A 27925-nucleotide genomic window follows, 5' to 3' on the forward strand; every position below is an offset into this window, starting at 1 on the left:
TAGACAGTATATTACAAAGGGTGTTTTGAGAAAAAATGCTTAAAGGTTCAGTTTTCTTTCTCGTCTGATTAGACTTTTAATTTAATTAGTTTTTTTCTTAAAGAGATGCAAAGAAATGCTGCTATTTGTGTTATTGTAGGAGCATTCTTTCGGTTCTTATTTTGTTCTTTACTGACATGAGACAGATTAGACTTCACTCCAGATTGCTGGCAAATGTTGTCGACAATGCAACAACAGCTGATCTTACAGGGCTGTTTGAGGCAAAGTAACATAGCTAGCTCGGTAGCCACTGTCTTCTCTGACACCAAAGAGTTGCTTTCACAGAGTTGTCTTGATTCTACAAATTGCATATCATAATATCAGTTTGTGAGTATTTTTGGTTGTGATGACAAAGCCTGGGTATATTACATTGAATCCATATAACTGCTGTTTGTAGAAGGGGATTGGTTTATCATACTGATGTGTGTCCCCAGAAAATTGTTCCCTTCTGATATAAAAGCTGTCCCTTGAGATGACACAAGAACAATGGATTTTCCGTTTTCTAAATTTGACCTTGTGCGTGACCTACGTGTATTGGATACCATTGAACTGCAGTCACTGGACAACAATCATGTGATTTTGCACTATTTGGTTTTGTATTTTAAACCACTTTTTGTGTGTATTTCTTTGTTGTTTTTGTTTAGTTATTTCTTTGTTTCAGAAGGACCAAAATATGACGGAACTAAATCTGTCTGTCATTTGACAGTTGTACTGACTGACCTGTCAGTTCAATGATATTGTAATATATTTATATAATTCAGAAACAGATATCTACTTTTAATTTCAAGAATACATGACCTTTAAATGAATGATTTTGGAATTGAATGGTGACATATAGTAACATGTTCAAAACCATAGTTATTCTGTACATAATTTGCCCATTATTCAAACAGAAAATAAACATTTTCTGGAGATATTCAGATTCAGTTATAGCACCCATCACGTTTTGCAAAATGTCTGTATATTTAACAAACTACATATTCAACAAACAGGCCTTTTTTTACAGACCTTGCCTAGTTCATCAAACTAGTATAGTGTATCAACCAGATATCGATTTTAATATGATTCCATCATTTTCTGTGTCCCTCATATTAGCGTTGCTTCTTGGTGGTTTTACTCTCCCCTCCAAACAACAACAGGAGAGTTCCCTTCTAAAGCGCCGTATTTCTGTCTTCTGTTTAAAACATGAAACATCTGGGATATTTAGGCTATTCAGTCTAATTTTTTTGTTCAATTATTTTATTATTTTTATTTATATACAGTACAGTATATAGGCTATGCAGTCTACATACCCTATATACTGTATATCCTATAGTATATAGGCTACATACTTGAAAACAAATAAATACAACATTTTAATAAATATATTGTCCTATTATGGCCTATTATTTTGTCTGTCAGAAGTTGTACATTGACATTAATGTGTAGCATACATGAAAGGACTATTGGCTACGTAATCAACAAGATTAGGCCTGTGAATTCGGTCTGTTTTTGCTGGTCCTTCTCGCACGACACAATCATCCCGGTCCCTCAAGGGGACGCCAAAGCACACAGAAATGTGATAACTAAACGGACAGAAAACGAATCCCAAACGGGGAGTAAAGCCACAGATTGGTGAAAAGTTCAATTAGGAAGATGCACCAGCCGCAACATGAAGTGCAACAGAAACTGCTCTCGCGCCAGGTAGGCAAATGAAAGAAAAATCGAAGATTTTACGGTCACATATTTCAGAGACTAAGCGCCGTCTATATTGTTTGCAAAGCCTTGCGGATAAGTCTGACGATTTTTAAAGCGTGCCACCGTTTTGACAACAGCTGGGATGTCAGCAACAAAAGAATATCGGATTATGATTGCTTTCAGCCAATGGACACTTGCGCAGTTTATTTAGCTGCGTTTGTGTTATGTATATTTCTTTTGTTGCATTTTTGTTGAATTATTAGACTATTTCTCTATCAAGGGCTAAGCGTACTCCTCAACCTGGACATGAATAATTCATTGGAACATGGAAACAGAAAAAGTACTTTGAATTCTAATGAGAGGTTTGAGTTAAGACAAGTTAAAGCGCCATCGATGTATTTCCATGCAGCCCACCAATTAACCTCCTCTTTCGGAATCAATAGTAGGCCTAATCAATTTCTGGTCAACTTATTCCTCCGTTCATTTTTACGAAAATTATCTTGTTTTACCGCTCGGACTTTTTGATGCTTAGAACCTGCTTTGGGATTCATGACAATGTAACATGTTGTAATGGTCTGAATTCTTCAGTCAGCATCTTCGCCAACGACTGGAATTCAGTTAAATCAGGAGAACACAGAGCGTTTAGTCCGCTTTCCCGATGGCATGAATGTAGATGATTGAATACTATACTATAGCATGCATAGGCCAAAAATAGGCTACTACTAGTATTATAGAAAAATGACCCAGGGCCCCAATCTCGTGTTTGAGTGGCTGTCATCACTGCAGCTGTCTCAGTACTTGGAGTCCTTTGTTGACAATGGATATGATGATTTGGAAGTGTGCAAACAAATTGGAAATCCCGACCTTGACGCTATCGGGGTTCAAGTTCAGCATCACCGACACAAGTTACTCATCGCTGTGAATAAGTTGAAAGGAGATGACAAAAAGAAAATACCTGGCTTGTACTTCACCTTGGAGCCCTTAGACCCTAGTTCTGGTTCCCACACACTCACCGTTGAACAGGGAACTAACTTGCTGGACTCCAAACCGTGTAAGAACATCCAGAAAGGTATTCACAGACACCAGGGCTCATGGTCAAATAAAAACAATCAGCATTTTACCAATAACGACTTTGTCAGGTATCCCAAACTGAAACTGAAGGTGCTGATTTGGGATAAATTGGTAAAAGATGGAATTGACCTCAGGAAGCCACCGTACACCCACAAGGTTTGTTGGATTCAACCATGTTTGTTGCCCTGCCAGTGATAATGTGTCAAATTGTTATTATATTGCTGTCTGTGTACCAACAATAACTGCCCTTCTAAGGATGACTGTCAGCTGTTTTGAGGGTGTGTGTTTGTGTGGGTGTACATATACTTCTATACACCACACACACACACAGGAACTCCTAAAAGCTGTGAGTTTTGTTGACAGTTAAATAGGGTCAGTGCATTGCAAAGGGAGACAAAAACGAACCATGAAGGTTAATTGGTTGAAGTCTCACACAGCATGCCTTGGAGTTGGATGGTATTGTTAAAACTTAGACTGTACAGTGTGATTGGGCTGAGGCCAGTTACAGTAAATACAGGGGCAGTGACCCATTTGGGATGCATTCAACAATCTGTTTTGCCAACAGAATGCAGTGCTTACCAACTGCTAATTCATCCAAGTCCTTCTAATGCTTTAAGATCTACTGTATCGACTGTAGGATATAGATTAATGACCCAGGCAATACAGTATGATGTGCGTATCAGTTAAATACATGTCTTGGATCACTTATCCAGAAGGGCTTAGATTTGGTTTGAACATTGGTGGGAACATAAGTTGTTGATCACCTTGTATGCTAATACTATCCCTGCTAATTAGTGGATAGGACTTTTCAATGGTTTCTTGACAGTCTGCCCTTAAACCTACACCAGTGCTTGCCCCAGTACTGCATGAATTAGTGATTGTCTGTTGTACCTGGGTAACTTTTCTTCCATTAGAAATTTCAGACACTAACATAATACAGCATGCTTGTGCAACCTCCATTAAACAACAACCTCTCATCTTGAGTAAATGTTCTGTTCTCTGCAACCTAATGGTTGCTGTAGACTAGGGGGTCATCACGGGCAGTGATGTACTGTTGTGGTCTTCAACCCTGGTCATCAAGGCCCACTGTCCTGAATGTTCTAGAATGTTTCCCTGCTCCAACACACCTGATTCAAATGATTGGGTGATTACGACCAATCATTTGAATCAGGTATGATAGAGCAGGTAAACACCTAAAACAAACAGGACAGTGGGCCTTGATGACGAGGGTTGAAGACCACTGATGTACAGTGTAGTGGTGACTGAAAAGGTATTCCCTGCATAATCTAATTCTCACCTGCTGAAAGTGGGTTCTGTTTACATTAGTAGAGTTTAGGAGGGGTGTATAGTCCAGGCATCCATGATAAAGATGTGTCCATGCAGTACTATGCTACATTTAGAGGCTCTCACTGCTCTGTTCACACTTTGTTAGCCTGGCTGGGAAATGTTTCAGCATAGAACCATAAACAACTGTAAAGTAGTGTGTCCCCAGTAGCCTTCTCCTGACAGGTGTGTGCGTGTTTGAGTGTGTGCGTGTTTCAAGATAGTGCTACCTTTGTGCTCGGATCCACTGGTACATGTACATAATGTTTATGAAATATTCAGAAGCCACAAAGTGCAAGAAGGCACTCTGTGAGTTACTCCTGACCTTTTCTATGTCTGTGCCAACACAGGCAGAGGCAAACTGATTTGGCTGTCTGGAAAAGTTGTTTTTAGTGTTCAGGACTTCTGAAAGCACTGCAGTGCCGTTCTGTGGAGGATTAGTCAGCAATATTGTACTGTTAAGTCTCATCCTCTTCTGGGGGTAAAAACCTTTTATTGGGCAGGGCACCCCCCTAATATAATGGTAGGAGTAACACTGGCCTGGTTGTCCAGTTATGAGTCACTCGAACTGCCACCAACAAAGATTGATCCGGATCGTGTTTACTGCTTTTGAGAATTGGAACAGTGTGTCCCTTTCAGGATCACTCTGGGTAGTTAAGTGTAGATATTCAGGGCAGCTGTGTTACACAAGCAGTGCTCATCCAAACACAGGAGGTATTTCAATGGGTTTCTGCTACATGTACAACCATCCATAACTTTTATGTCCAAATGTGTTATTCTCTGCTGTCTGTTTACTGATTTTAAGTATTTCTGCAGTTTCTCTAAAAACCTTCAATCTGGTTCTTGGTATGAGATACCTTCACGACTGCCAATGATGGAATGTATGAGAGAGAGTACGACTGGTCCTAATGTTCTGTATTGTGAAGCACATTTCTTGTTAAAACAGGATCTCTTGTCCTACACATCCCAAGTCAGTGGTTTGGAAAGAGACACTAATTAGACCCAATGCAGTATGGATCTGTAATCACACAATAATTCACAATCTGTATGTGGGCTTTCTAGCCTGATCAATAGTCACTGGGCAGCTTTCCAAACAGCAAGCACGCTTGGCAAGGCTGCTGCGCCTGGCAGGGCATATCAGGAACGGCTGGAGGCAAAACAATCCATTTGATTAAAGCTGGTTGTTAAGTGACCTAACTACAGGTTCCTGGATGAGACATGATGTTTTGATGAAAAGTAACATGGCATCTGCTGTATTTTCTCACAGCCAACTTAATCTAGGCCGAAATTCTATTTTTTTGGCATGGCAAGTGATGGGTGAAAGATGTGCCAATTTGAATGGTTTTAGTGTTTATACACAGTTATACATTGGATTGGTTCATCCTGAAAGGTTGTGTGTGAGATTTTCCTCATGCTGTATGGTTAAAAAACATTGGATGTTGGCAGTTGATGCTGGCAGTTGATTTTCGGCGCAAACCCAACAGTGTACATACTGCTTAATGAGCTTTTCCACCCGATTCACATGTAAATATTCCCTATTGTCGAACCATAGCGAGGCATATGGGAAGTTGTTTCTCCTGCAGGAACCCTGCTGGTGTGTATTCCCTCTAATGCTGTCACAACAATGGACACACCTCCCAGAATCCCTTACTGGAGAGCCGGAACGTTCTTAGAATGGGAGGAGGGGGGGGGGGGGGAGGGTGGCATTCTAAGACCTCTGGAAGGTTTGCCTGTGATGCCCTCTGTGAGACTCCCAGGACAAGCAAAACCAGCAGGGCCTTTTTTATAGAAGCTGCTTGGAGAAAAGCCAGGCTGAATAGACCTGACAAACACATAGGCCCCGTACCAGCTGACAGATGTCTCTGTCTTTGTTACCAGTAAATGTGCTTTTGAATGAACAGGTGTTGTTTGTTGGAACTTTATCAGTTTGAGAAACATCTGTTGACAGTTGTGTGTTTTCTCACTCCTCCCCAGCCTGTCTCTGTTTCTCTGTCTCTGATGTTTTAGTAATCTCGGGAAATCAAAGCCAAAGCACTCAGCAGTTATGTATTAAACACTGTTGAGTATCTACTGTTTATTTTTCGTTTAGTTTGTATATACAGTATACACAGCCAAGCTGTGACTTTATGAGAAATGGATCCAGTCTCTGAACAGTTCATAACTTCCATTTGTCTCTGCCTGTTTCTGTGTCTCTGTGTTTACAGTACTATACATTGTTCTCTGCTGCCTGTGTTCATGTGATGCGACCGCTGCAGTATGACTGAGTCACTGGCAAGTGTGCATATGTGTGTGCTGTGCCTTTCTCCAAGGCTTGCTATATAATGCCTCAGATTTCTGATGAGATGTGTTTTGCTATGGTTGGGGATGTACTGTGTTTTACACCAGCATGGAGTAAGATTCATTGAAAGAATCAATTACAATCAGTGTCATGAGGTTTGTGTCAAAAATAGAGCAATTCTCCACAATAGTTTTTTCCCCAGTTATCATTAGTTGAACAACAGCTTGTTTGTTGTTCCATACTAATCTATTCTTATTGACTTGCTTGGTTATAAACAGAAAAGAAGAAAAAATAATTGCTGATGACGGTAATTATGACAAGAACAGAGTGAAATCATGTACATTTGTACAGACACTTTTTAAGCTGTGTTCGAAATCAAACAGTGTTCGATTTCAACCTTTGATCTCCGCAGTGGAACTGTCCCTGATAATCCCTCAATAGATAATGTATACATATTATATATGCATGAACACATTTGTTCTTACAGGCTAGGAGTTACATTAATGGCTTATGTTAATGTTATTTCACTACAGTAATGTATCATCCAAGTAGTTCCGTCTGGTCTCACCAGTTGACATTAGAGCGACGCTGCTGGATGTGTAACACGGATGATGTCTGGAGGGGGAGGTAGTGTTACAGAGAGCACTCAAAAGATTACAGGATCATTATGGTCTGGATACGGCAGAGTTGTTGATGAAGCACCCTGGCCCTTTAACGAACGACCTAGATGTCGGGGTACAGGCCCACAAGGCACCAAGGGGACCATCAGCACTAGTGCTTTATCTCTCTTGGCTTCGTGTCCTCTGGGGGTTGTTATGGCCGTATATAACAGTATAGCACGGTATCAACCATCAGTGATTATGCAGAGAATGCTGAGCTCTACATAATGTAGGTACAAAGGCATACAATAATCACTGACCTACATTTCTGCGTACTGTTGGGACGGAAACAGGGTCTGAGGAGTCGACGTGTAAGACATTGTTCCATCTATATGTTTCTCTCCGGAAAATGCTGTCTGGTGGTGGATAACCATGTTCCCCAGCCTTACCAAAGCCTCATATTGTTGTTGTTCAGGTAGGTGGATGGAGGTTGATTATTTAATCTTTGAATCGAACCATTATGTTTATTTTGGATATTTTTTTTGAACGAGAGAGGGGCATTCTTTACTCACTTAAGTCTCCCTTCAAAATAGTGTCCATTAAAATATCGCCCCACTCTCCAGCCTATATGGTTCCTTTCCCATTTCCTGCTGGGACAATACAAGGCAGGTCTTTGAAGCCACAGGTTTGCTCTCTGAATATAAATCAGCGCGGATGAAAGGTTTTGGTTGCCTTTGCACCAGCCTTCATCTAGGCAATTGAATTGGGAACCGATAATGCCTGAATACAAGCCTACCAGAGACCCAGGGCCTATGGGAGGGTAAGAGGGGGTGTTTGGTCCTGCAGGGTGTTTAGGGGGGTCACAGTCTGGCTGTGTGGAAGGCTGGCCTGCCTGGCTACCGTGTCTGTGTACCTCCCCTTGCTCTGAAGGGAGACTCTCTCTTGTCTACTGCTACTCTACACTTCTCTCTCTCTTTCTCTCTTTTTACATCTTCTAACTCCCTCTCTCTCCTTCTACCTTTCTCTCTTACTCTCTCCTTCCCCAGTGCAGAGCTATTTTGGTAAGGGTATTCATTGAGTGTATTGGAGTCAGTGGAGCAGAGCAGGCCTTAATACTCGCCATTAGTGACTAATGCACTCGTTTCCACATGTTAGTCTGGTTGTCATTTATTTATGCTTTACATTATTCATGATTTAGGACTTTATAGCATGGTTGACTGTTTGAGCATATCTGTTCGATAGCCTTGGGCAAAGAGCATTGCTATTCTACTAATTGTGTTGGCAGGATCGATTTAGGTTTTTACACCCAATATTACGCCCTGTATTTCTCGCTTTCTGTGTTAAAGGCCAACACTTGCAGGGGGGCTTCGAGAGCAGATTTACATATTATCTGTGAGTTGACCACTGTGCTGTCTGGACTGGGGAGGTGGGAGGTCCTGTTCACATTCTTGACCCAGTCAGACTGTGTCTGTGGGCTTCACCAGAGTTTCAGTAGAGAGACTTATGGGTTCTGGGGGGTGCTGGGAATCAAGGGAGAGGAATTTGGGGTGTGGGTCCTGTACTATTAGAGGTAATCCTGCGCCCCCTACCACCTACCCCCCCTGCCCTCTTCATTCACTGTGAACCCCCCAAGACCTCTGACTCCCTTTAAACCATGGTCCTGTTATCAACTAGCACACAACCTAAAGAACTTCCTTCCTGAGAACCTTGAGCTTCAGTACTGTACGTCCCCATGTTCCACAGAGAACTGACATGTAGATTGATGAACCCAAAACAAAATAGTTACAGGTTAATTAGATTGGATTATTCACATTTGGTCGTTAGTGTCCCACCCCTTCCAACGGTAGAGCAGTGTTTTCTGTTGGTCTCTTTGTAATAATTTCTAGAAAATGAGCCACAATGCATTTATAGACTATGGATTAGACTGAACCATGTGTCTGAAAGCGGCCTTGTCTGAAGGATGCATTAAGCACAGTGATTATGATGACTGCACCCTGAACTAGAAATGATCATTATCAAGAGAGCTAGACCTTTTAAGAGCATGCTACTGTAGTTATGACTGGGCTTCATCCTTCAAGCGCTCAAATCCAGATACATGTGCTGTGTGCAGGCCTACCTCTCCATTGTTCAGTCCTCATATAGGATCTGTCTGCATATCTGTTCGATAGCCTTGGGCGAAGAGCATTGCCAGAGAATGTCTAATATAGGGAGAACTGCCACTCTCGGGAAACTTCCGGGTTCTGAACTGGTTGCAGTTACATGTGAGGGCGCAAACGAGCGAGTGCAGAATGAATGGAGGTATATGGAGCTATACCCCTCAAAATCCACTTTTCTCGGGATATAATTTTTTGTTTAGTAATTTGAATTCTGAATTCGAAAGGGGAGTCAAAATAAATAAATATACTTACTGTAAGTCGTTCTGCCATTTTGCTTACTGCCAGTACGTAGCCTTGTTATGCTTGACAACTTTTAGGTTGATGTTCACAACTATTTTGTCAGCTTTGTGGTATTAAAAAGCATAAAAGAGAGATCTGTCCTCATTATAATAAGTATGAGTTGATTTGGGCATATATATTGTTATTTGGCAAGTGCATCTCAGGTGGTGTCACGGAGTAATCCAAAAGTAGTGTAACTAGTTACTTTCAGCAGTGAGTAATCTAGTAAAGTAAAGCATTACTTTTTTAAAAGTAACTAGTAATGTGTAATCTATTACTTTTTGAGTAACTACCCCAACACTGGTCTCTAATAATGTCGTCTGGTTTCTGGATGGTCACCCAGCAGTGTCAGAAACGGGCGCTGTGTTGGAGGAGTTTCCACTCTGTGCGCCCAATCAGAAACAGTTGTCACTCTCACCTTCTTGGGTAACCATGGCGACGCAGAGGATGAACTTACACTGAGCAAAATTATAAACGCATGCCCCCATTTTTCATGAGCTTAACTCAAAGATCTAAGACTTTTTCTATGTACACAAAAGGCAATACAAAATACAAATACAAAATTATTGCACAGGTGTGCCACAATAAAAGGCCACTCTGAAAGGTGCAATTTTACTGTATTGGGGGGTCTGAAAACCAGTCTGTTAGGCTTAGCTAACCCTCGACCTGACTGCGGGTCAGGTCGAGGGTCGAGACCCCGACCTGATGGGACGACCCGATGAGGACGAGCATGCAGATGAGCTTCCCTGAGACGGTTTCTGACAGTTTGTGCAGAAATTCTCACCCTAACTGACTGGTTTTTGGACCCCCCCAATACAGTAAAACTGCACATTTTAGAGTGGCCTTTTATTGTGGCCAGCCAAAGGTACACCTGTGCAATAATCATGCTGTCTAATCAGCATCTTGATATGCCACAACTGTGAGGTGGATGGATTTTCTCGGCAAAGAGAAGTGGTCACTAACACAGATTTAGTGAACAATATTTGAGAGAAATAGGCCTTTTGTGTACATAGAAAAAGTCTTAGATCTTTGAGTTGAGCTCATGAAAAATGGGGGCAAAAACAGAAGTGTTGCGTTTATAATTTTGTTCAGTGTATCTCCACCCCCTCCCCCCTCAGACCATCCAGTTCAACTGTTCCATGCAAATAGCAGTTAATCTGGTGTACAGTATAGGTTTGTGTAGGATGGGGTTTAAGCATAATAATCACTTGCTAATGGTATGAATGTGAAAATGTATATGAATCCTGTAATACACCGGGAGTGCTTAGTGTAGGGGACTGGTTGCTGGGCGGATTACCTGAGGATGTCATGAATAGAGAATGTTATTGAACCAGGGAGATGTTTACTGGAGACCCCAACCAGATGCTTTAGGATGCCCCGGCAGCAACTTAAATCTCAGACATTCCCATCTGTGTGATAAGGCTGATCCATTACTTTGGGAGACAGACGCAAGACTGGCTTTAACATCTATCTGCCAGTGGTGTGTGACATAATATGACCTTTAAACTTACATGTCAGAGTCAAGCTGGATGTCTTCCTGGTCTCTGAACTTCAGTCTGAGCATCGATTTTTATGCCTTAACATTGAGAGAGAGAGAGAGAGAGAGAGAGAGGATTTCTTCCCCCCCCCCCCCCCCCCACCGCAGGCATCCTCTAACCTCCCTCCAGATGTACTGCATCAGACACAGTCGCAGAGTAAGTTCCTTGGCTGCCCAACAGTAACAACAACATCCAGTCATCCCCACATCATCCACTCATCCCCCCTCAGGCAATGGGAACCGGGTCACACTACGGCAGTGCATAAAGTGTGCCCCAGATATGACCCACTTACCCCCACCCCCCTTCCCCACGTGGCAGCATCAAGGGTCCATCCACTCTCCACCGTGAAATTTCAATGGTAAGCGCCTGTGGTTTAGTTTTTTTCCATTCAGGATAGCTTTCTGAAGGTTTCTTCAGTGTTGCGAGACGTGAGGTGAAGGCACAGTGTTCGTTACCTCGACACAGCTGAATAGTCTGTTCTGTGAGGACAATATGTGCCATGTCGTTTTGGACCGTACAAGAGCAGGACTTCAGCATAGTGGTGCTGAGTTGTTTCCCCTTCATTAAAGATGGATGGATCTCTCTCTGTCACAGATCCAAGATCATAACAGGCAGAAGGCTTTACAATGTTACTGCGTAATTACACTTGAGAAGACGCAAAAATACAGATTTGTTTTTGTTTTATTGAATTAGTTACAATCGATTCTAAAGATTTTCTTTACAGTGTTGACTGTGTATGGTAGTTCCATGCTTCATGCATCAGTGCCCACACACACACACTACCATCTGTGTATGGACAATTTAATAATCTGTAGACACACACAATACACAGTTCTGACCATCTGTATAAACACTCACATTGCAGAAATTACATATCTATTGAGAGAAACACATTACACATCTGTAACTCGTACTCCCTTGGGTGTGTACATCCAGATATTACATATCTGACACAGAAACACCAGCGATTGATAGTAATCCCAAACAGATGTATTTACAAGGCTGTTAAAACTTCCTTGATGATATTGACATCCATGGTTCCAGGTTCCTCGGGAACAGAAATCATTTACATTACATTGACAATTAGCAGACGCTATTATCCAGAGCGACTTACAGTAAGTACAGGGACATTCCCCCCCGAGGCTAGTAGGGTGAAGTTCCTTGCCCAAGGGCACAACGTCATTTCGCACGGCCGGGAATCGAACCAGCAACCTTCTGAGTAATAGCCAGATTCCTTAACCGCTCAGCCATCTGACTCCCAGCAATTGGGACAATGAAAGACTTGAACTTGAACATGGTTATAGTTACATTCATGGTAGTAGGTAAGCCATATGCATCCCCAACATGGAGCCATGCCTTCTCTGTTTATCACTGGGCAGGCTGCAGGACCGTAGGACCTGGCCTGCTTTCTCTGGAGCTGGAGCCTTGGGTTGAACACTGCTGCCCTGCTATTGAGATGGCTCAGCTACCGTCACTTACACAGCAAGCATATGTATTGAGATGTGTGGAACTTCTCAGTATTGTAAATTATCCATGCATCCTCTTCCAACTCTGAGTCAAAGAGAGGGAATTATCTCTTTAGTGATAACCCTGGATAATGAGGGCAAAGCCATCGACCTTCAAGAAGTGTACGACAACGCTCCCATACTTGACCGTCCTCTACCGGCCTCCATCCCTCTCCAGTTGAGAGAGACTGAGCGTTTAGCCGCCCTGTGAATAATGGATGCCCATGTTACCCCCCCTATTCTGGAGACACTGGAGCACAAGGCCCCTCAGAGAGCTACGGTGTGCTGGTAGCGGAGCACACCTCTTGGGACCGCTGATGGGCGTCACTGGGCTGCAGATGCAGGTCGAGGTAGTGGCATGATGCAGACATCTGTGTGTGTGTGTGTGTGTATGTGTACGTACACACAAGCCCAAGGCGAACTGCCTGTTGAAGGAAGAACAGAGAGAGTGCTCTGGGCAGAGTACATAACTGTGAAATATGAAAACATTAGGGTGGGTGTTATCTCATGAGTGAAAGAATCAGGACAAAAAAAATATATTGCACCATGAGTAAGTGCATTTCTGAATGAAATGCTAGCGTTAAATATTAATTGGTGTGTGTATATGTTTTTTATTTTTTTACAATGACATCCCCTTTTCCCAGGATGTAGGAAACAAAGGAGTCAGGTGGCTGAGCGGTGAGGGAATCGGGCTGGTAATCTGAAGGTTGCCAGTTCGATTCCCGGTCATGCCAACTGACGTTGTGTCCTTGGGCAAGGCACTTCACCCTACTTGCCTCGGGGGAATGTCCCTGTACTTACTGTGGGTCGCTCTGGATAAGAGCGTCTGCTAAATGACTAAATGTAATGTAAATGTAAACAACATGTGACAGATTTCCTTCTCTAGACTTGTATAGGGACCTTTGCTCACTTGGGCTTTTGTTATTGTTAAATGTCAACTCTGAAGAAGCCAAAACATACTGTATAAAACAGTAATGATTAGAACCTTCGAATCATTAGTGTGCTATTTGCTATTTGTGTTGATTTGTTGTGTTGATTTGTTGCTATTTGAGTGCTATTTGTTGTGTTGATTTGCATCCACGATTAGGATTCTCTTGTAATCAAATGTTTGTAGAGAAAGGGCTGTTGGGGCTGGATGGACGAGTTGTAAAGTGGTGTTGTTGACCTTTTCCAGTGTTGGTATACTTAGTCTCTTAATCTCTCAATAAGTCTTAACCAAATCTGAAATTGCTGCCATGGGGTTTTATGCCAGTTCATGCAGTAATGCTATATGAAAGATGAACATGTGGAAGGCCAACAGGGTGACATGCTCAGGGAAGTTTCCGGAAAGAGTGTGGGCAGTTTAGAAGTTGTAGTCTTGGAGCTTTGAAGTATTGTTTCAGGCCTGTGATATTGTAGCGGCATGGAAGCATTTGGGTGGTTCATCTTGACACGGGCATTCCTGTCCAGAGGGACACAGTGAACTGTAGAGTTCTTGGCGAGGCTCACCAGCAACACTCTACAGACAGTCGACATCTGCTTTCTAGCGTGTCTCAATTGTCCCCATCCAAGCCACTGTGTCATAATGAAAACCAGACAGACTTTTTTTCCTGTCACTGGTCCAACCATCTGTAGCCTAGCCATCCCATTCTCCCAAACCTCTCTCTCTTTCTCTGCCGTCTGGCGTCACATCCTAATGGGAATTCCCCCAGTTTGAGCAGTACGATGATCTCGGCCGGGCTGCCGGCACCACAGATATCCAGAAGGGTGGCTTCACGGCTGAGGAGAGCAGGATGCGGGCATGGCTCCACTTGACCTCGACAGCTGAAAGCCAGAGTGGACAAAGCACACAGGCTTGTGGGTAATCCCTCTGTCCCCCCCCTCCTTTTTCCCCAACCACATCAAGGAAGGTTGTTTATCTATTTGATATCTTACTCTTATTACTCTGATCAATGTCTTCCTAGTTGATTCTTCTTCTAGAAACATGGACATTGTTCCAGGCATCATTCGTGATCATCATGATCGTTCCCTGTCCCCTTAAAGGTGACATGACATGCTGTTTTTGGATGCTTTTATATAGGCCTTAGTGGTCCCCTAATACTGTATCAGAAGTCTCTTCGCCCGAAATTAAGCCTTGGTGCAGAATTACAACCACTACTAGCAGTCCCACAAGGAGCTTTCCTCAGAATGTGCTGTCTTGGTGTCTGTAGCTATAAATGCTAATGAGGAGCGGAGGGGAGGCACCATGCGCTAATGTTTACAATGGATGTATCGCAATGGCTGTAGCCCCGTTGCTGTAAGATGCCTCGAATTTGCCCATTCTCATCTGATAACCCTGGTTTGCAGAGGTACACACTCAGTCATTTCAATGAGGGGAAAGGCGGATATCGCGCGCGCCATAACACCAACAGCAGAACGGTTATCCAAATAACAAAGAAGTGTACAACACTCACGTTACAGCATGTATTCACACACATACTTGATGCTATCTACCTTGCCATTAGCGACAGTAACTCAGCTGTTAGCTGCAGAGCTAATGTTACAGCCACATTCTAAGGGTAGCAAGCTAGGTAACCATATACAGTAGCGTTAAAGCTACAAAATGATATAGCGTTAGTTAACTTACCTGTCCGAGGTTAGTAGCTGGACGAAGGAGAGTTAGTACTGATCCAGAATTTAATTTCAGCAAGGCCAGTTTTGTATTAGCTCAAGTTGAGGAAACAGTCGTGGCTGAAGTGTTAGGTGCAGACATACAAAACGAATGCGCCTACAACAGAAGTTGTGTAGGCGCATTTCGAGAGAAAATAAAATTAAGACACTGGGTCTTCAGAGGCTCGGATGAAGGAACTGTAAAACGATTTTTGTTTTCCTTTGTACATCCAAACTGAGCAAATGTAATGCTTCGTTCGTTTGCAAGCCATGATGTCTCTCGAGGATAAAAACACTTGCACGGTCGTAGCTCAGTTTCTTATGGGCGGGCCAGATTCTCTGGGCGGGCAAAGCAGAGAGAGGGGAGGTAACCTTCCTCCTTGTGACGTCACAAGAAGGAGATTTTCAAACAGAGCAATTGAGCCTTCATTTTCTCAAAGGCTGAGAAGAACAACCAGGGCTTGGTTTACACCTATCGAAAATTCTAGCCACTGGGTGACCAAAGGCAGGTTAGGGGAACTCATATTAATGTTAAATAACCTCCTAAAGTGAAGTTTTCATGTCATGTCACCTTTAACAAAACTGACAGCGGTTTGTTACCAGCTCATTAGTTATTCATGGGTATACAACTCCTTTAATGGGATAGACAGTTGTTTTATTTATTCATGCTGTGGTTGACAGCAGTCGGGCCTAGCTCTCCCAGAGATCCCCACACGTTTTACGTCTCCGTGGCGATATTCCTCCCTCTTTATCTTGTGCTTCACGAAGGACAGCAAGTCTCACAACACAGGTTTATTTCTGTCAGGTGTCACCTTGAAGCAATCGTTGGACATTGCGTGTACCTGGGAGAACGGGCCGGATTTATGTTCCCAGTCTGTAGATACAGGAGGAGGATGATGACCGTGGAACAAGAAGAGGAATGGGATTCACTGACATTTACAGCAAGTGTGATGTGTGCATCATCTGACACACACACCACCGGGGGATACGACTTCCCAGTTGGAGACCACAGTACTCATGTCTTCCTCTGATTCTTCTCCTCTTCTCTTCCTTTTCTGCTCCTCCTCCTCCTCCCCTTCCTCTTTTCCTCCTTCTCAACTACTGCCATGGACTTAGCAGACACTCACAGGCACAGTGTAGAAGGATAAAGTACTGCTAGAGAATGTGAACCAAATGCATGTAACTCCCCACAAAGTCGGCATTCGGGTCAACATTTGTCTCAATTTGTTTATTTCCAGCTGCTTCCTGCTGTCAGGCCGAGCAGAAGAACATGTCATCGGAACATGCTGATCCTTTTTATCCCCCTACAAATATTTTGTGGGGAAAAAAAGCAAAGCTTTGTAACAAAGCAATACTATCGAGGCAACACTCAATCCGTACTAACCTCCAACCTTTTAATTATGCAATGGCACAGAGTGGATTGAATAACTCTATAATTTGAGGACTGTCGAGTCGTAATTCGGCCACGTCCCATGTCTGAGCCTAGAAAAGGGGTTTATCCCAGATTATTTTTTAGAAAAGCATTGATTACTGTAGTTTCACACCAGGTGTGACTGGTGACTTGGTGTCTGGCCTATAGGGTCCCTGTGTCTTTCTCATCCTCCAACACCAGACAGCGTTGCCCATCTAGTGTTTCATCTGTGGGCTGGTCATTAGCTCAATGACACAGGAAGGCTGGGAGGGGGTAGGGTGGAGTTGGGAGACTGGCGCACCCACCCTGTCGCCAGGAGCTGTTCTCTCTCCAGACTGCGCCCTGCTCTACTGACGAGGCTGCGATCACCGGAAACTCGTCTGCCTGGACGTGACAGCTGGAGCCCCCGGGCCCACCTTTGCACCGGCAGGTTAAGGGACGGCCGAGCCCGCCAGCGGCCTTTTGTTCTCTCTCTTCGATTAGGACAGATGAGCAGACAATCTCCATCGGGGGTTGACTCACTTCGACGACCCACCCCCCCGGCCATCCTCCTACCCAGTCACCTGGATGAAATGTGAGGGGGGTGGGGGGAGTTTATAGTGTATTTGACTGTTTATGAAGAAGACATGGTTATTATTTTAAGGGTGGGTGGTTAATGGATTCTCACACCTTGTTTGTCTAATGCTAACCAAACAAGTAGATTGGGCCGTGAGATAGACCTAATGCTGGTTTGGAATATTAACCATCAGATTATAATTCTTCTTTTGTATTTAGCAGAACTTGCTGTAGCAGAAGTATATTTCAATGTTGTTCAACCCAGTCTGGCAAAGAAAAAAGTTTGGTTGAATTTCAATACGGTGGGAGCCCCCGTTTGTTTTTTTGGGGCTTTATTCTGCACCATTTGCTTTTTTCCAGTCCCTTGCACAGAATCTTTCTTACTTGGATTAGTCAGTCTAGGCTGCTCTCAGAGGAACCAGAGGAAGGCAGATGTACCCACCCACAACCTCCCAGGACCTGGGTAGCAGGAGTGCTTTATCATGCTCTGTCCTGGACAGATTACCGGGAAACTAGGTTAGGTCCAACCCACTGTCCCTGACTGAGACACTGCACAAGGACAAAGTGGTTCATGAAGCACTGTAGTGTGTCATCTCTGTGATTCTGTGTTTTCTATCCACAGTGGCACCTTTACCCCCACATCCTTCAATATTCACACTGATTAACATGCCTTACTCTGCACACAGTCTCTGGCTGGCCTGAACTCAGTATAATGTGTTTTGTATGGAGCCATGCCCTGTCAGTGTGCATTACAGGGCTGTCCTCGGAGCCACACCACTGGGTCAGAGTCTGGGCCAACTCTAGAATTTGACCTGGAAGGTTGTAGACTTCCATATATGGTCTGCCTCGTCAATGCAGATCTTTGAACGCACACCCTTCCTGTGTGACTGGAGTAGGAGGAGGGAAGAGGGGGGTGGGGAGAGTAGAGGAGGTTGAAGAGTGAAGGATGAGGAAGTTGTAGATGAGCAGGATGAGGAAAAAGTGTGGAGGAGGAGGAATAGGAGGAACGAGGATCAGGGTTATTTTAAGTGAAAGATGGTATCATCAGCGTCTCTACCCAGCCCCCTAAACCATGGCACACACAGCCTGGAGGGCACTTCACTGCAAGAGTGGTGACACACACCCTAGGCAGAACATTAATTTTACCATGCAAGGTCAAACGACTCCTGTGAATGAGACAGTGTTGTGATTAGTTTTCTGTGTAGACCTGTCGCTGTTTGAATGTTCTAACACAACCATGTAGCACTGTCCTGATTGCAATGAACTGGCATAGTACAGTGATACTCATGAAGTATCACTGTGTGTGTTGTGTTTGGTTGCTTGCTTACATAAATGTACCCAACTGAGTCCTGACGGGTGTGTGTGTGTGTGTGTGTGTGTGTGTGTGTGTGTGTGTGTGTGTGTGTGTGTGTGTGTGTGTGTGTGTGTGTGTGTGTGTGTGTGTGTGTGTGTGTGTGTGTGTGTGTGTGTGTGTGTGTGTGTGTGTGTGTGTGTGTGTGTGTGTGTGGGGGGGGGGGGGGGGGGGTGTTTGCATAACCCTTGTGTTATCTTCGGGTCATTCTGACCCATCAGTCATTGTGACCCACCGTCGTATTGCGACAAATTTACCTCATACAAAAACAAAGTGAAGCATTTTCTTTTAACTGTCGGGCTGTCTCAGACCCCCCACATTGGAATGGTTAAAAGAAAATTCTTTGTATTTGTTTTTGTATTGGGTAAAATTGGGTAAACACAACGATGGTTCGTTATGAACCTTTGGGTCATGTGACCCGAAGGCAGCACGAGGGTTAAATAATCCCCTGGGAGGATCTCACTGAAGCTGACGTGTTTCTGGAGAGTGTGTTTATCCTAGATTGAGCTCATTGATTTACTGCTGCCGTTTTCTTTGATGTCATTATTCAACTATGACAAGGTAAACTTGGTTTTGCAGTGAATGACCCCTTTAAAAGCAGCTGTATGGACCATTTCTGGGATCTTTTATATAGTAATTAATTTCATGAAGTGTGTGTGTGTGTATGGACAGATGTTTGTCCCATATTTCTTTTCAACTACTGTATGAAAGATACCAGTTTCCTAGGTCCCATCTTCCAAATTCTTGCAAGCTGTCGTCAAATTCACAGACCAGGACCTATTGCATCCTACTGCATACATGCAGACATGCATACAGTAATTGAACGAATGTCTCATCGATGTCTTATTGGGGTAAAACTCCATGGGAGACGACAGCCTTGTGGCTCTGTTCATGCGTTGACTGTGTTAAATCATTCACAGTATGTAACAAACGCTATCTACTCACAGCTTTACTTACATATACATTTAGTCATTTAGCAGACGCTCTTATCCAGAGCGACTTACAGTAAGTACAGGGACATTCTCCCCGAGACAGGTAGGGTGAAGTACCTTGCCCAAGGACACAACATAATATTGCACAGCCGGGAATCGAACCGGCAACCTTCTGATGAATAGCCCGACTTCCTAACAGCTCAGCCATCTGACCCCCCCATACTTCCGCATGAACGTATCTTTTGCGTTTGGTGGGCTGGTACTCACTGGTACGCAGTACCGGCACTTCTACATTTTACTCTTAAGCGTACCTGCTCTTTTTCTCGCATGTAGCCGGTCCGGTACTCTACCACTGACAGAGAAAGCATCAGTGTCAGAGAGATTGGTAATGACCCTAACGTTACATAAACTACATTACCCAGAGGGCACTAGCACTACGTGACTTACCTCAGATCTTGACGAATCAAGTAAAGGCAAGCAGAGAGAAAATTGAGAAAAACAAAGGTCACTAGCTATTACAATATCTATAAAGATGCCCTAACCACCTTTAACCCTTGTGTTATCTTCGGGTCATTCTGACCCATCAGTCATTGTGACCCACCGTCGTATTGCGACAGATTTACCGCATACAAAGACAAAGTGAAGCCTTTTCTTTTAACCGTTGGGCTGTCTCAGACCCCCCACATTGCGAAGGTTAAAAGAAAATTATTTTAATTTGTTTTTGTATTGGGTAAAATTGGGTAAACACAACGATGGTTCGTTATGAACCTTTGGGTCATGTGACCCGAAGGCAGCACGAGGGTTAACAAAACCATATGTCTTGCAAGGAAAGAATATTTTTCCAATATTATTACAGAAAATTCCAGAAATTCCAGAGTTCTTTTCTCCACCATTGTCTCCACGGTGCTACTGGGTTGCTCAAGAAAGCTGCTTAGGTCCAATATTTTTTCTCTTTATATGTTACCACTGCAACATAATACAGATTTCCATAGCTATGCGAATGACACACAACTGTATATATCCGCTGAACCCAACGATGCAACAGCCATGAATTCCATTAGCAAATGCTTGTCGGGAAAAAACTAATGGATGAATGACAACTTTCTTAAATAAAATGAAGACAAAACTGAACTCCTATGTGGCCCCAAATCCAAAAGAGAGATGCAAACTAAGAATCTAGCAGGGTTTAACCCCCTGTCTTAAACCAGAGGTGATAACTATGATAAGTCTCTGTGTAATCCTGGACCCTGGACTTCTGGATTACCACAAAGACTGGATTGGTTCCCTTTACCCCGTATGGAGGACTGCTTAGATACTGTTTGGGGGGCTCCGCATGTGACAAAGTTAGATATACTGAAGGGTTACTGGAAAGTACCTCTTACCCCTTGTGCCTCCACCATTTCAGCTTTTGTAACTCCCGACAGTTTTTCAGTTTTTCCCTTTAAGCTTGAGGTGGGTGTCGGAGCTGTTCTCCTGCAGGAGGATGTGGATGGAGTGGATCACCCAGTATGTTACTTCTCCAAGAAGTTCAACCCCTGTCAGTCCCGTTATTCCACAATCGAACAGGAGACCTTAGGTTTGCTCCTTGCTCTGCAGTTTTTTGAGGTGTATGTCGGTTCTAGTGCGCTGCCCGTAGTCGTTTATATCGATCACAACCCATTGGTGTTCCTGGGTCGTATGTATAACACCAACCAACGTCTCATCCGCTGGGCTTTAATTATGCAAGGATACAATCTAGAGATCTGTCACAAAATTGGCTCGGACAACGTTTTGGCTGATGCCCTCTCCAGAGTGTGTTCGTTCTGTGCGGCCTGTATATGTATGGTGGTCGTTATTGCAGTGTAGGCTACCTGGGTGGGATGGGTGCACAATGCCTTCTCATTTTATTTTGTTGCGCACCACATGCAGGTTTGCTCTTTTTGTGTGGGTGTATTACGACCCCTGTCGTTGTGCTGTCTGTGTGTTCTGTATTATGTTCTCTCCCCGTCTTTTTGTCTCCCCCCCTGATTGGTCCGTGCCGCATCCCTCGTTTACCCACTCGCCTTGTCCCTCTACGACGACCAATCGGCAACCCCTGCTTCTGGCTATTAAGGCCGCTCCCTTCGACATCCGAGAGAGCTGTCATAACAAGAGAACCGTGTGTGTGTGTGTGGTCCGCTTTGTTGTGTCAAGTTTGATCTGTGTTTGTGGATTTTCGTACATGTTCTCCCTGTTTGTTTTGCATCATTAAATATTAGTTCCTTTTTATGCCTACACTCGGTGTAATGCTGTTCATTTTCCCCTGGCAAGGAACAAGGGGACAGGCAAGCTACCCATGGGTCTACACAACCCATCACGTAGTTGGCGACCTGTTGAAGAACACTAGGTAAGGAGCGGGTGCCACCCATTGTATTTCAATTTCAGTTTAGTTAGTGTTTGGTTAGGCAGGTAGGGCTGTTTTACTCTTCTATTATTTGGCACCGCTCTCCGTTCCCTTGCACCCTTGTCGGGGTTGTTAGTTATAATAAACCACCTTTTTTACTATACATGCTTGTGTCCAGTGTTCCTTTAGTACTGAAACCATCTCCCCATACGTTTGGGTTAGCAGTGTTGCATCCCCCTGCCCCGTCTTAGGCACGCAACATCTGGGGAGGGAACTGTATGTAACACCTTCTTTGTTAATCTCTTTTGTATTTTATGTTTTGATATCTTTCTGTCTCAGTCTTATTCTCTGACTTTGATCTCCTAGACTCCTTGCCTCTTTGTATTGAAGCCTATCATTTCAGTCACATGATCTTTCAGTGAAGGCAACTCTAAATGTAGACACATTTTTCATCTCTCCACGCATTTTGTCTTTTAATAAAGCATGCATCTACTCTGTTGTTGGTACTTACAGTGTAGTGTTCCAGATAGCCACTGACAGATAAAAAGCAGGGATGGGGGACAGAGCGTGAGGTGAAATAATACGAGTGAGAGAGGAGATGGATTTCTAAAACCTCCTAGATGGGAGGAAGGGTATCAAACAGAGGGTGGAGGATGATGACCGAGTGAAGGAGGAGGTGGGGATCAGACACCGAAGGAGAGGGGACATGAAGACAAACAGCCCTGGCTAAGAAAGTTGAGATATCAATCAGCGCTGTAATCTTCACTCCACCTGCCCAGGAAGCATGAGCATGAGGAAAGATAAGAACAATACACAAGATACAAAAAAAATAATTTCAGCAGTACTTTTAATTTTATTTTAAAGAAATTACGAGCTTAAAACTCCCCTGGTGAACGTTGAGGGTACATGAAGTTAAATAATAAAACGGTTCATTCACCAGACAATCTTGTGTTGACTTGGTCCAGAGACCTTTAGTTTCTCTGATTACCCAGTTTCTCTGATTACCCAGATGACAGATTATCTTTAATGGGATTAACAGCAGGATATCACACCAGTCACGTTTCCTTTTATAGTTTTAAATATCAAAATGGAACCGTTTTTCTCATTTTGAAACGTTGAAATATGACTCAATACTTTTACAGGGAGGACAACTGCATCCTGCAGGGAGATCATTATTATAATTCTGGGATTATTACACATAATATTTATTTACATTACTCCAGAATGGGGGTGGTTTAAAATTAATGTTTGTAATAAAATGTTACATCAGCTTGAATTCATTCGCTTTAAGCATCCTGCAGTATTTAAATTAAGATTAAATATTTATAACCGGGTCACTTGCTTATCTTGTGAAGACCACCACAAGAAAAATGCGTCCAATTTTGTCTATGTCAATGGTTTAAACCATAAGCCCAGTGGGACTCCTGCAACAGCCTCCACAGGGGGTGTGGAACAGCAGTAACTGGCATGCAGCTGTGAAGGGAATGGAGGTGAGTGACAGGATGCACATTGACAGGGCTGAGGAACACTGTCATGAGGGTGTCCAAGTACAGGGAGACTTGTGCGAGACATGTCGACCGAGGGGAGGCTGAGTATCGACCGAGAAATCGATGCGAAACGCGATGCACGACGCATATTCAATCACTCTGACAGGTCTCCGCCAGAGTGTCGTAGTTCAAGGCTTTAGCTTGTGTGTGTGTGTGTGATTACAGCCACAGTCAGTTGTCGACTGCTCTATCAGAATTTTTCTCTGGCGTTCACGCCGTGATATGACCTCGTTCTATCAGTGTCAGTTGACGTTATCGATCACTTCCCATGATGCCGTATGGGGATGTGGGCAGTACCAGAGAGACTTTTTAACGATGTGTTGTAGTCAAGACCACCTAAACCGAGACCAAGTCATGACTAAGACCAGAGTGTATACCAAAGACCGAGACAAGACAAATTAGAAATGAGTTAAGTTATTGGTTGTGTAGAGGATGTGAGTCGGTGAAACTCACTCCTCAAGTATATAACAGGCCACCCACATCAACGAAGAGCTAGCTTTTCGTTGGCGTAGCTGGATGTGGTTGCACTTGGCAAGTCAGAGGTGGCATGTTCGAGCCCAGCGAGTGGCGAACATCGGCCCGTAGACCTTGTGACGGAGCGTGGCCACGACTGTTACAGATGCATTTGAAGCGTGATGTTTTACATCCAATAACAGTAATAATATTAAAAAAACAATTAAACAATGCACAGGCAATTTAGTGATATTCCCACAGTTGTGGTATTGACCTGTCTTGAAATAAAATCCAGAGTCCTCTTTGTCCGAGACAAGACAGAGTAAAAATGCGATCGATTCCGAGACAAGACCGAGACCTTCAAATGTGGTCTCGAGACCGGTCTCGAGTACTACAACACTGGTGAAGACTCTGTGTGAGTTGTCTGCTGACTCTTGAGTAGAGTGAGATGCAGCCACATGGCAGCAAAGCAGAAGATTTTCAGCACCTCTGAATTAAACATGCTGGGGACAATTCCTTCCACTGTACCATACCAGGAAATGCACAACCCTCTTTGGCTCCTCCACGTGTGGGGAGCTCCACTAAATCAGAATTTTCTTTTAGACCCTGGTAGAGCGTTATTTAGAGGTGCTATCTGCCAGTAAAGTAAAATAATTTAGGTTAATGGATTTAGATTATCATTGGAACACCCCCTCACACACACACACGCACAAATACAGGTTTCTAGCTTGAGACAAAAGACCTTCTGCTCTCTGTGTTGTTAATCTTCTTTAAGGCTTAATCCGGCTCCTTTTCTAAGACTCTTGTAGTCCGTTTGTAATAATGCTTTGTTATAAATGTATGAGTCTTGGGTCAAAGGTTTACCCCTCCTGCCTAAAGCAACTGTCTTCGAGCAGAGCTCAGGACAGGCCAATCCACATTACAAAACAAGAAGAATGTTTGCACATTAGAATAATGAGTGGTTGTCTGTATGGGGGAGGTATTTCTATTGGCTGAGACCAGATTGTGCCTGAGTGGAGGAGAGGCGGGCAGAGAGAGGAAGGCAGTGGATTGAGATGTGAGGAAACGGCGATGGAGTGAGGAGAAAATGAGGGAGGTGTGGGGAGGAGGCCCATAAAGGAGGTGGATAGGAGGAGGGAGAGAACGCTGCAGATGACATGTGAAAAGGCAGGATTAGAGGAGGAGGAGAAAGGGATGAGATCAAGGGAATAGAGAGACGAGTGAAAGGAGATGGAGGGATAGATGAGATATGGAGGGGGTAGGAAAGGGAATGGACAGATGAGGGAGGGAGTGAGATGCCCTCACAAAGGAGAAAAGAAGAGGTAAGAAAAGAAAGAGAAAGGTAAATTGCAGATGATTGAATGGGATGGAGAGATGTGTTTGAAGGGATGGAACGAGGCAATGCGGAGATGAGATGGGGAGGCCGAGGAGGATAAGGAGTGTGTTCATGTAATTCACTCAGGGTCAGGCAAAAGCGATTTTCTATGCAGTGCACTTGTCATTCTCTGACAGCACACTTGACACAAAGTGAACCCTCTCAGGATCGGCATGCCTCATTTGGGACTTGTCAGAACCCACTTAGCACTCAGGCATCCCTGGCTAAGCTCCTTGACAGATTCCCCTGGTCTCTGGAAGAATGTCCTGCCTGCTAGCTGGATATCTGGGGTGCATCCCTTTCACTTACCCACTTAAACTGAAATGGTTTAGTCTGATAGTTGAGCTCTGTCAACCCGCCTCATTTGCTCTGCATGTTAAAATATCAGAACAGCTGTAGAATATACAACCCTGCAACAGCACACGCCTACCTAATTTCTTGTTTAAATATACATCGTCCAGATGCTAGCCCAGTTATTATTAACCATAGCTTTCCCAGTTCTCATCCTAGAGAGTGCAGTCCAGTGTCCCAGTGTTGCGTGTTCTGTTCTTAGTTCAACATTCTAGCCCACATTCTAGACCCAGAGTTCCGTTCCCAGACAGCTGAAAATTCAAGACCCATTGTTGCGTTCCTATAGCCTGGCCTGCCCTCCTATGTACTTCCGCTCAATTTTATTTTTGCTTCTGTACATAGGTCTGGCCATGAGGTACGTAAGTCAGATTTTTCAGGTTGATTTTCTACCGGCGAATCAGCGAACAGAGGGAGTGGCTGAAAACGATGACGTTGATGTCGTGCGCTAGTTTGTGTTGTAGTTCTGTAATGGCGGCGGAGAAAGATGCCAGCAAAGCCATTCGGTCCATTGTGGCAACGCTGCCGAATATCCAACAGCTAAAGCCAGAGCAAGAACAAGTTTTGCTGAGTTTTGTTGGTGGCCATGATGTTGTGGCCCTCCTCCCCACGGGGTTCGGGAACAGTTTGATTTTCCAGCTATGGCAGCTAGCTCTGTTACAGTAGTGGTGAAAGAATTGGCTAAGGCGAATGCTAGCGATTGGTTATGGCAGATCAGAGTGGCTCTGGGCAGATCCAATAGTTTTAAACTTCAACAGAGTACCCCCCTACAAGGAAGTCAACGCTTGTCAATGGAGCGAGGCCAGACTCTCTGTACAAATGCAATGTACGAGAGTCTGGTTAGGACCAGGCTAGCGTTCCTATTGATGAAGAAAGTGTTTTGTCTGTCTCTTCATTAACGGAGTGACTAAGTTCAGTTGAGTTCTGGATTTTAATGAGTATTATCAATCTGCAGATTGTGAGAGAGAACCAGATCTCTGACAATAATTGAGAAAAATACCAGGCTTAGGTCTCAATCATGTCTCTCTCAGCTCTGGAGGCCGGAGGACCATCTTTTATGGGGCACAAGAATGTAAACATAGATAGTGACAGTCAGGCAGTAATTACATTACAACAGTCTCAGAGAAAGATATTCACAGCTCACAGCCCATGACCACTCTCAGGGCAGAGAGAGATCATAGGTGGAGCTCTCCCCGTTGTTGTCGTCATCATCACAAGAGACGTTTACACAGTACTTTCTCCTGACTCCGAACATCTACTCAACTTGACAATTAGACACAATCTACTCTTATCAATAGCAAACTCACGTGAGAACATGCTAACTAGTATCCAATGACTAGTTATATTGATTAATTAAAGTTCTATTGATTAGTGAATAATGTAAGTACACAGGAAATCCCAATTTCCTCCACACTAGACAGCTGTACATTCTAGACCCAGTGTTGCGTTCCTCGAAAGACTTGGCTCGAGAGGTCCTCCTAGCTCAGACGGTCGCTGCCAGGCCAGGCTGATTGACTGGCAGACTATAGACCCCTCATGCATGCCTGGCATCCATGTCCACTGGGTCTAGCTAAAATCTGCACTTAAACTTAATGTCCCATTCGCTTATGTGTATATCCAGATCTCTACCGCAACTGTGTATCCAGGTCTGCTTTCTACCTCAGCTGTGAATCCAGCTCTGCTCTGTCTCCCTATAATATCCCCTTTCTCCTCCACGTCTGTGTAATCTGCAGCCTCTGCCATGGATCTGATCATGGCTTTGTTTGCCCAATCTCTACTGTGGAAACAGTAGGGTGAAGATTAGATATCCTTTGCTTCAGATTTGACAAATACATGAGGGATTACTCTTAATCCTACTATGCAGATCTACAATACTGCGAGTCACTGAAGGAGGTCAAATGGAAATCTCAAATATTTATACCCTGCGCTGGTTGATGTCAAAATAACTTGGAGCAAGAGTGGGACACGCTGTCTCCAGCTCCTGGTTTAGTCCCCAGGGAGTGCTTCCCTTATATACATCCACTCGACCAAAGTGTAACCTATTTCCATGTCTATGGCTATCGATAAATCGTCAAATAAATACGTGCCTTGACTGAACTACAATACCTGATTGATGAGCATTTTAGCTCGAGTTGTCATTTGCTGCCCTCTGTTGGTCATTGATAGTAACTATTTTTGTGCTGTCTGTAGTAAGATATACTTCATGTGATAGGGTTGTGTGCACACAGAGAGCGAGAGAGAGCGAGAGAGAGAGAATTTATTTGGACCATTAGGCGGTCCTAGTGTTGTTCAGCTGAAGCTGGTGCTGGGAGTCCCTCCCTTCAGCAGGCTGTGGTTGACCCTCCGGCATGCTGTCTGATTCTGAGCTCACTGCAGGTTCCAGAACAGTTGCGAGCAGATGAGTAGACAAGCAGCCAGCGTCTGGGAGACCTCTGACAGACAGATGGCAACTGGTGGTGAGTGTTGAATTGAACACTCTTAACGTTCCTTAACAGGAG

General features: G+C 43.9%; 1 protein-coding gene across 6 annotated transcripts in view; it reads left to right on the plus strand.

Moving 5' to 3' along the window:
* Nucleotides 1–1598: 1598 nt before the first annotated feature.
* The window catches only part of sash1b (SAM and SH3 domain containing 1b), a 46840-nt gene continuing 20513 nt past the window's right edge, over nt 1599–27925 (plus strand). For 4 of the 6 annotated variants that reach the window (XM_062470265.1, XM_062470267.1, XM_062470268.1 and 1 more), the window contains exon 1: nt 1729–2943. In XM_062470265.1, coding sequence (XP_062326249.1) covers nt 2455–2943 — 489 coding nt within the window. In that variant the 5' untranslated portion in view covers nt 1729–2454. The other 2 variants (XM_062470269.1, XM_062470270.1) reach the window with 2 other exon arrangements.

Source organism: Osmerus eperlanus, chromosome 9, assembly GCF_963692335.1.
Source record: "Osmerus eperlanus chromosome 9, fOsmEpe2.1, whole genome shotgun sequence".
Classification (NCBI taxonomy): Eukaryota; Metazoa; Chordata; class Actinopteri; order Osmeriformes; family Osmeridae; genus Osmerus; species Osmerus eperlanus.